The sequence below is a fragment of the Sesamum indicum genome, linkage group LG4 (genome assembly GCF_026168435.1).
Source record: "Sesamum indicum cultivar Baizhima isolate 11 linkage group LG4, ASM2616843v1, whole genome shotgun sequence".
Lineage (NCBI taxonomy): Eukaryota > Viridiplantae > Streptophyta > Magnoliopsida > Lamiales > Pedaliaceae > Sesamum > Sesamum indicum.
This window is the reverse complement of record NC_142660.1, coordinates 10,315,697-10,325,174: the sequence shown is the minus strand read 5'-3', so window position 1 is coordinate 10,325,174 and position 9,478 is coordinate 10,315,697. Positions and strand designations below refer to the sequence as shown.

At 39.6% G+C, this 9,478-nt stretch overlaps 2 protein-coding genes across 3 annotated transcripts; one reads left to right on the top strand and one right to left on the bottom strand.

Moving 5' to 3' along the window:
• Positions 1-1,279: 1,279 nt before the first annotated feature.
• On the bottom strand, positions 1,280-5,876 carry LOC105160179 (uncharacterized). Of its 2 annotated transcripts, XR_016065342.1 has the most exons (4): positions 5,748-5,876; positions 5,405-5,564; positions 1,988-2,361; positions 1,280-1,914 (listed from the first exon to the last, which is right to left on the bottom strand). XR_016065342.1 is itself a non-coding variant. In XM_088879962.1 (3 exons), exons 1-3 carry the CDS (start codon positions 2,529-2,531, stop codon positions 1,825-1,827), a joined length of 519 nt encoding a protein of 172 aa, XP_088736088.1. In that variant the 5' UTR covers positions 2,532-3,659; the 3' UTR covers positions 1,280-1,824. The 2 variants fall into 2 exon arrangements, 1 of the variants encoding a protein (XP_088736088.1); XM_088879962.1 differs by lacking the exons at positions 5,405-5,564; positions 5,748-5,876 and adding an exon at positions 2,477-3,659.
• On the top strand, positions 5,718-8,996 carry LOC105160165 (D-galacturonate reductase). Its single transcript, XM_011077433.3, has 3 exons — positions 5,718-6,218; positions 6,337-6,580; positions 8,268-8,996. The coding sequence occupies exons 1-3, from the start codon at positions 5,860-5,862 to the stop codon at positions 8,658-8,660; spliced, it is 996 nt and encodes a 331-aa protein (XP_011075735.2). The 5' UTR covers positions 5,718-5,859; the 3' UTR covers positions 8,661-8,996.
• The last annotated feature ends 482 nt before the right edge of the window (positions 8,997-9,478 follow it).

Genomic DNA, 9,478 nt, shown 5'->3' with positions numbered 1-9,478 from the left:
CGATGCGCCCCCTGGAAAGCCCCTGCCCTTTCGACCAATGGGGCATGGACCTAGTCGGGCCTTTTCCGCAAGCCGCGAGGCAAAGGAAGTTCCTAATCGTCGCAGTAGACTATTTCACTAAGTGGGTTGAGGCCGAGCCGTTGGCCAAAATATCAGAGAAGGAAGTGATTAAGTTTCTGTGGAAGAACATCATATGCCGCTTCGGGATCCCCCGCAGCATAATTTCCGACAATGGAACTCAATTTTCTGGAAACAAACTTAAGGATTGGTGCAAGGGATTGGGGATCAAACAATTCTTCACGTCAGTTAGCAATCCCCAAGCGAATGGACAGACAGAAGTCACCAATCGGACGATACTTCAACATTTGAAGACGCGTCTAGGCAATGCAAAGGGAGCATGGGTGGACGAGCTCCCAAGTGTCTTATGGGCATATCGAACGACGCCGAGGAACCCAACAGGAGAATCCCCTTTCAACCTGACGTATGGAACAGACGCCGTAGTGCCTGCAGAAATAGGAGAGCTTAGTTGGCGAGTGAAATATTACAACCCAAACTGCAACGAGCAAGGGTTGAGAATGAACTTAGATTTCGTCGAGGAAGTCAGAGAGAAAGCCGCAGTCCGGGCAGCTATGTACAGGACTCGAATGGCAAGAGCATACAACGCGAGAGTCAAACCAAGAAACTTCCAAGTAGGAGAGCTGGTACTGCGAAAAGCCGAGGCCTCGGGCCCCATTGGAAAGCTGGATCCCAAATGGGAAGGCCCGTACAAAGTTATAAAGGTGGTGAATGCGGGGACTTACAAGTTGCAACAGCTCGATGGAAAAAACATCCCTCGCACATGGAATATAAAAAATCTGAAGAAGTATTACTGTTAAGTTGTCAGGGTAGATAGAGTTACTTTTTGAACAAGTTGTAATAGAGGGCGAAGTCGAAGTGTAATGTTCCCCCCCCCCCCCCCAATAGCCCCTCGCGAAACTCTTGTAATTCGTACTCTAGTAATGAAGTTAATTTTCCTGCCGTAGTTAGTCTTTTCGACAAGGGGACTAAGGATTTTGTGAGGCCCCCTTGAGGCAGTACTTGCCCCGGGCCCCCTAAACGAAAGTCCACCAGAGACCATCCCCCAACGATGTTGTCCCGGAAAAATTTTGCCCTCCCTAAATGAAGTTGGCAGAAATCCAACTCCAGGACTCGAGCAAAATGATCCCTTGAGACAACACCCAAGCAAAAAACTTTGCAAAAAAAAGAAGACAAAACTCAACCAGGAAATATAGAGCACGGATAACATGAAAGACGATTACATACAATACTATAACCGTGAATTAGAACCGCCCACGTACAAAAATGCCTCATACGAGGCGAAAGCGGCCAACTCGAATACCATATGTCGCTTACATGCAAGAAGTTAAAGTCATACAAAACAGAAAAATCCGATTACATATCACTAGGAAAACTACGAAACTATGAAGCTCTAAAACTTGGGGGGCTCAACCATCGGCAACTTCTACCACCTCCTCTTCACCCTCGGACACGTCGGGATCAAGTAGTCTAATGTCGTCCTCAACAATTCGGCCCTTCTCGCGAAGGGTCTGACGAAGGACCCGGCGGCACCTCCGAATGGCATCATCATAGATCGGAGCGGCCCTATCAGTCAGGATCGTCTCGAACTCCTCCGATTCCTGGAACTTTGAGACCGCCTCCTCTTGAGTCTTAGAAACAAAAGCAACACCGGAGGCTGAGGCCAAAAATTTCTTCCCACTGGAGACCTCCCGCTCAACGCGACGCTCCCAAGAGGCCACATGCCCCAACGCCTCATCCCTCTCCTCCTTAAGTTTGGAGAAGTCGCCCTCTCGCTACTCCAAAACAGCCTCCAAACGTCGTATCTCCGAGCGCAGCGGCCGTTGACACAACCAAAGCCTGCAAAGTTAAAGTAAAACAGTCAAAACTACAATGTCACACGAATTACTTGGGAAAAACACACAACACAAACCCGAGCCATGTTCTCAGCTAGCAACTCATCCATCTGCTCCTCTGAGAGATCCGCCACCCTACTTAAATCCTCATCACGCACGACGCCTCGGGTGCGGCTCCAGTAAGACGACGGACCTCCCGCCTTGCTCATGCCCGCGTCACGAGCGTCGCCTTCTGCCGCTGAAGCGGCACCTCTCTGCCTCTTTGGAGGGGGGGAAGGACCAACCATAGGAGTTGGGAGTGAACCAGAATGGCCGCTGCCAGTCGAGGCCCCATGAGGTGCGGCGGACACGGAACTCCCCACCTGTGGCGGTGTTGATTCTTGATCACGTCTTTTTTGCTCCCTAACCGCCGCCTTTCGGGCACGCACGGCGTCGATCTCGAGTTTCTTACCTGAAACACAATAAATTTAGCGTAAGAAAACCCGAACCAAGTTCATAAAAAGACAAAATGCATAAAAAAATATTGCGGACCAACTTAAACGCCGTACAACAATTACAAAAAATACCAGAAGGAGAATAGTGGGCGATGTCCACCAAGCAGCTAAACAACCCCGCCGCCATAAACCCCTAAGGCAATTTCCAAAACTCCTTACGGTAAGTGATCTTGATAGGCGAGCTACTCCACTCCGAGGCTAAGCCCCAACCATCATCTCTAACGTAGAAAAACTTTTCCTTCCAAGGCCCCTTGGAAGAGACAAACCCGGCCAAAAACCTACAAGCCTTCTGCGGAGTGAAGTAAAAATACCGCCCATCGTCAGAAGAGTCAGACACTTCCGCCACTCGGCGGACGGTCCATACGGCATGAAAACTTTCTAGTGTTATCGGAAGCCCCAACTCTAATAGACGACGTCGCCAACCCTCGAAACACATAAACGAATTCGGTGTAAGTTGGCTAATACAAACACCGTAACTCCGAATCACCTTGACAAGGAGGGGATGAGGAGGAATGGAAAATCCGTTATCAAAATAGGCAGTGTAAACAGTAAAACACCCAGCAGGAGGATCCCTGATCCTTCGACCCCGAGAGGGAAGAATAAACTTATGCGCAGAGGGTACCCTATAAGTCACACGAAGGCCGGCTAACTGTTCTCTAGTCAAAACACTGTCGCAAGCACCAATGTCCACCGTGCGACATCGAGGAACGCGGCGACCAGCAGCGCCCGAACGTCTCCCGTCAACTCCTAATGCCATAACTACGCTCCGCCGGGCGGACACTTGGGTAATCTCCGCCTCACTATCGCTTTCAACTTCCTCCCCTTCGCTTTCAGTCTCCTCATCCTCACTGACGACATCATCGTCAATCTCACATCGCTCGGAGCCAGGCGCTCCTTCTGACGCTATGTCATCACACTGGTCGCTACGCCTAAAATCCGTCGATTCCAATTCAAAATCGGACAAATCCTCTAAATTCTCACCTGAATCAAAAGAGGGACACTTAGGCAAACTCATAATCACGGCAATATGGTCAGGGGAGTAGCCTTCTAAATACGGAGGAAGATCATCCCAAACTTTTTCAGTAGGCGGAATAAAGTTCGAATTCTCCCCCCTAAAAAATCCCGACGCCAAATCACTAGAGGCGAAGTCCTCCGCCTGGGGACCCCAGCCCGAGGCACGGCCCCGAGCGAGAGGGGGAACCGCGCCCCCCCAGCTCGAGGCACGACCTCGAGCTGGGGGAGGCGCCCCCTGCCACCACCTCGAGGCCCCGCCTCGAGCCGGCGACGGGGCGTCCCCCCCCCCCCCCCCCGGCTCGACGTCCCACCTCGCGCCTCCCCCCACCTTCGTCGCGCTCTCCCCTCCGTAGGAAATGCCGTCGGTCACTCTCACAATCTCCCTCTCCACCCCACATTTTTCACCAAGTAAAATGCAAAGCACATGCACCAAATGAAACGAGGAGCCAAATTTAACTAAGGAAATTACCTTTATTAGCCATGGTGGAGAGAAGTTTGGAAATGGAATTGCAAATAGATTGAAGCCAAATGTAAGAAAGCAAAATACATGTAAGTAGGTGGAGGAAGTGCAATTAATAGCCCCCAACCACCCACCCACTCCCATTTATTACTTGTTGTTAGTCTCTTTTGACGTTACTCTCGCACAAAATATTCTACCACGAAGTGCATATTCCGTCCGAGAGTGGGGGGCTGTATGATATACATTAGTAAAAAAATATATAAATTATAAGGTCAAAAGAGGTAATTGGATGTATAGGAGGCACACCATAAGCACATAAAACCTATCACACCATACAATCTCCCATACCACTATAAATACCAAAATACTAATTTTTTAATGCAAGACTACTATTCATTGACAAGACCCCTCCTTGATTATTACACATTTTTTGCGGAAACAATATTTCACCTGGTGTAAAAGTCCGTCGTGATAAAATCCCGATTTATTCCTTAGCAACAAAACCTCGACCACATCACCATTAATGACTTTCCCTTCATTTAGGGCTCTGATATATTTCATTAGAATGAAGCCGAATTTCAGTTCATTAATTAGTTAGCCTTAAAAGTAATAGCAGTCAAAGTTGGAGGCATCTAGAAAACCTGCTGAAAAGAAAAGTCCGATCATGGGAAACATTAAATAATGGGCACGATTACAGCATTCTTTAGGGAGGTTTGGCATAACTGTATGTAAAATTTATGTAATTGAAAAAATTCATTTAATATTCATATTGTTTATTTGTCTTTAATTAATAAACTTTTTTATCATTTAAATTTATCAAATTTATTAATATTATTAAAAAATTTAATAAAAAATAATATTTCTCAATTGAATTATTATCGATTAAACTATTTTTTTTTCTAACCAAAATACTCTTATTCATTTTCGCAAACTAATATATATGAGAAAGCATATTATTACTCGTATAAGAGTAGCTTGGTCAGAAAAAATTTGGGTTTAATGCAATTTACCTTTTGTGATATTACAAATGAACAAATTACCTTCATATAATAGAAAAATAACAATTTACCCCCTATACTTTTTGAAAATAAAATATTTGCCTCCTTAGATCCCCCTATACTTTTTGAAAATAAAATATTTACCTCCCTATCTCAGGAGGTAAATTGCTACATTTTAAAAAATATTGGAAGGTAATTGCTACATTAAAAAATACAGGAAGGTAAATTGCTATTTTTTTTTCATAAAAAAATAATTTGTTCATTGCAATATCATGGGAGGTTACTTGCTTTTTTTCCAAAAACATTTATATGACTCGTAATATGAGTCATAAGTCAATTAAAAGAATATAAATTTTTATTTAATTTCTTATTATTATCAATAAATTTAACTAACAAATAAATATATTTATTGAATAAAATACATATTAAAAAGAATAAATATAATCTCTTAAATCAAAGAGGTTTTTCGTGAAATTATTGCAAAGTTGGTAAGCTGTAATATCCCTAAACATCAAATATTAAGCACACCTTAGGACAGGTAGACAAGCGAGCATCATCTACATAGGAAAGCAGATTGGCACTTTCGGAATCGTGCACCCACCGGTGTTGGATAACTTTGACATTCCAGACCCATGCTCCTTTGTGGAAGTCAACATCCAGAGCTTCCTACAGAGCCAATCCCATTTTTCTGCAATTAAAGAAGATACAGAATGACGTTTTTTTTCTTTCTTTTTTGTTGTATTTTGCTGTTAAAATTATCGTTCCAACACTTAATGGGCAAACTTATACTTTACCAGTTGAATGTCTACAATGACAAAATTCTTGCAGATTAAAAAAAAGAGAAAAACCACAGCTCAGGAGTGCTACGTACTTGAATATTATATTATGAAAGAACAAATCAAAACGTGCAGTGATGGCAGTCCAAAGCTGACAACGCCCGGAAGTTTGACCCAACAACCGCGGCCAAGAAACTTGTTATATATATGGAGAGCAGTGCGGGCATTTGCTCAGCAGCGTTGAAAATGGCTGGTGTAGCAATACCATCATTGAGTTTGAGCGGTTGCGAGAAGCCGATGCCTGTCATCGGCATGGGAACCTCGTCGTATCCACCTGCCGACATCGAAACGGCAAAGGCAGCCATATTGGAGGCGATGAGAGCCGGATACCGCCACTTTGACACCGCCTTTGCTTATGGTTCCGAAAAGCCGCTTGGCGAAGCCATAGCCGAAGCCCTGCGCGTCGGACTCATCCAATCCCGCGACGAACTCTTCATCACTACCAAGTTGTGGTCAAGTTTTGCTGACCCAGCACAGATCGTCCCTGCTTGCAGAATGAGCCTCCAGTAATTAATTGGCTCTTTGTTTATTGAGTTTTTTGTTGTTTATTTCAATTCTGTCTCAAATTCAAAATTATGCGATTTCAGTCGATCTGGGTTGTGATTTGATGTCTGGGAAATGCAGAAATCTACAGTTGGAGTATGTTGACATGTACCTGATACATCAGCCAGTGAGGCTGACAGAGATGATCAGTCGAACTCCAGTTGCGGCGGAAATTATAAGGCCTTTGGATGTGAAGGGTGTGTGGGAAGGCATGGAAGAGTGCAAGAATTTGGGGCTCACAAAGGGCATTGGAGTCAGTAATTTTTCTTGCAAAAAGATGGAGGAAGTCCTCTCAATCGCCAAAATTCCTCCAGCAGTCAACCAAGTCAGTATCTACCTTCAAACTCTATGAAGTGTTAATGTTGCTACTTAATTTGAGATTTATTCAGAATTTATGATTAATAAAATTAGGTTTAATATGATTTACTCACGATATTATAAATCAACAAATTATCAAAAAAAGATAAAATTATATTTTTGATTCGGGAGAATAGTATTTTATACCCCTAAGATCTTGTAATTAAGCAAATTACCCCTGAGATTTTGCAATTTGCTCATTTATATTATAGTGCAGTAAAATCTCTATAAATTAATAACCTTAGAACTATGAAATTTTATTAATTTAGAAAGATATTAATATATATATATATATAAATTAATATTTTATTAATTAAAAGAGAGACTTTTCAAATTCAGTAAATTTACTACGTATGTATTGAAAATAAATGAATTCATATATGTTTCATTGATTATATTTGTGCATCAACCAATTCTTTGTAACTAATTAAATATATTCATGTATAACATTAATTTATTATATACAATTAACTACTATATTCATGAACACAAATTACTTAAATATACATATTTACACCGAAACTCTTGGCTGCAATTAAAAAAGTTAGGGATGAAATCCAATTAGATTTAAATTTTAAGAAAAATCAAAAAACAATAGATTCATATTTTGGCAAATTACAATAATATTTATAATTGTAATATTTATGAATTATTAATTTAGAGTTTTAATGGGATTTAATATTTATAAAGGGATTTTTTGAAAAATTGTTATCTTATCGAATTTGATAATTTTTTCAAAGGCCCAAGTCAGGTCCAAAATATTTTATTATTTATACAGTTTATTAATTTATAAAGATTTTACTGTGGTTGTTTGTATTTTTTTTAATTATTATTACAATGATTTAATGGTGATATGACAAGATTTAAGAAGTGTTTTTTGAAATTCTTTACAATTAATTAAGTCGTTACCTCATCATTGGCAAATTTAGAAATTCAACTTCTATTTCAAGAAATTTGTATGAGTTGGGGGAAATATATTATATACTCCAAAAGTATTTTAGAGTTTAGACAAGGTGACTAAAGATTGATTTCAAGTTTTTATAGGGTTTAATGTAAATTTTTTCTTAATTTGATAATGAAAATGAGTAAATTATTCTTTTATATAAAAATAAGTAGCAATTTATCTCCTATATTTTAAAAAATGAAGCAATTTACCTTTCTGCCTAAAAAGGTAAATTGCTTCAATTTTGGAAATATAGAGGATAAATTGCTACATTTTGAAAAACACAAGGGGATAAATTGTTATTTTATTATAATAAGGTTGTCTGCTTATTTTCTATAATACATGTAGATAGATTGCAATTTATCCAATTTTTTTATGTTTATACACGTGGAATGAAGTCATATTGTGAGGTAACGAGGTTTTATTTTAAAATCATGATTGTTAATATCTACACGAAGTCAATCATGGTTTACGGACAATGACATATCCCGATATTCAATTTATTTTTTCATTTTACACAATTACAATGATTTGTTGGAGTCAAACTTGTTTATTGTTTGAAATAATTTAAACATAAATCACATAAGATCAGCTGGGACTGTATTTTTTCAGCAACACAAGTACAATGGGTGACTAGCAATTTATCCCATATAATATTAAGAATGGCACATTCGCCAACGACAATTCTTGAATCTTTCCATGTTGTATATAGGTGGAGATGAACCCTGTTTGGCAGCAAAAGCAATTGAGGGAGTTCTGCAAGTCAAGAGGCGTTCACATTACTGCCTACTCTCCCTTGGGAGCAAACAACACTAAATGGGGAGACAACAGAATTGTAGAAAGTGATGTGCTAGCAGAGATTGCCAAGGCCAAGGGAAAGACAACTGCGCAGGTGGCGCTGCGATGGGCGTATGAGCAAGGAGTCAGCATCGTCACAAAGAGCTTCAACAAGCAGAGGATGAGAGAAAATCTTCAAATATTCGACTGGGCGCTAAGTACAGATGATCTTGAAAAGATTGACCAACTCCTGCAGCGAAAAGGGGTAACTTTGGCGTCTATTCTCGGACCCCATGATCTTGTTTTGGAGCTTGATGCCGAGGTTTAATTGCAATTGACTCCTCTACTTGTTGTGGTAGCCGTTCAAATGAATAAAAAATTGAGATTATTTCTCGGTTTTTTGTTATTGTATCTGCTGTGAAAATATTAATAGGTAGAAATTTCTTAAAAAAAAATGGTACTACGATCCTTGAAATTTAAAAAAAAGAGCTCGTTTTTTTCGCATCATACAGTCACGTTTCGTTGTTTTTAACAGTTCAGTCAATTGTATTGTCCTCTTCTTTAAGGGGAGTTTTTTTGTGTATTATTATTCTACAGACTGGGTTGTATTTTAATTCGGATACGTTTACATGAAAATTTGAAAGAAAACATTTTCGTTCTCTTCCTTTTACGTCTGTTTAACCCTTTTCATCTGTCAAGTATCTTGCCAAAAAAATGATGGTTGAATTTGAATGAGCTTCCCTGAGATTTAGTAGTATTACGAATATCTCCTTATGTATTTGAAAAATTATGAATACTCTATGATATTTGATAAAATTATATAATCCTTGCACGGAAGCTTAAAATTTCAACTTTTGCACTTGATGTATTATTTTTTAAATTAAAAAACTATAAAACACTCGAAAACTTGAATGGAAAATTTTAAAAGTTTATAAAAAATTTGTCCATTTGATCCGTAATTTATTTTAAGAATTCTAAAACATAAAAAATTATAATTTATTAACAAAGGCATTTTAATCAATCCATTATTAACAAAAAAAAAAAAAAAAACTGAAAACCGAGCGGAGATTAATGGATTTGCCTACATGTTAGCAGTTAGATACTGGTTAACATAAAGGGTGTTTTGGTAATTTTGTTTTTTGGAGA

Excerpts from the sequence above, each read along its gene's own strand:
- LOC105160179 (XM_088879962.1), bottom strand. The coding sequence starts at position 2,531 with ATGGCGGCGGGGTTGTTTAGCTGCTTGGTGGACATCGCCCACTATTCT. Across the intron at positions 2,362-2,476 it reads CGCCCACTATTCTCCTTCTG|GTAAGAAACTCGAGATCGAC; the intron begins GTATTTTTTGTA and ends ATTGTGTTTCAG. Across the intron at positions 1,915-1,987 it reads TAGCTGAGAACATGGCTCGG|GCTTTGGTTGTGTCAACGGC; the intron begins GTTTGTGTTGTG and ends TTAACTTTGCAG.
- LOC105160165 (XM_011077433.3), top strand. The coding sequence starts at position 5,860 with ATGGAGAGCAGTGCGGGCATTTGCTCAGCAGCGTTGAAAATGGCTGGT. Across the intron at positions 6,219-6,336 it reads GCTTGCAGAATGAGCCTCCA|AAATCTACAGTTGGAGTATG; the intron begins GTAATTAATTGG and ends TGGGAAATGCAG. Across the intron at positions 6,581-8,267 it reads TTCCTCCAGCAGTCAACCAA|GTGGAGATGAACCCTGTTTG; the intron begins GTCAGTATCTAC and ends TGTTGTATATAG.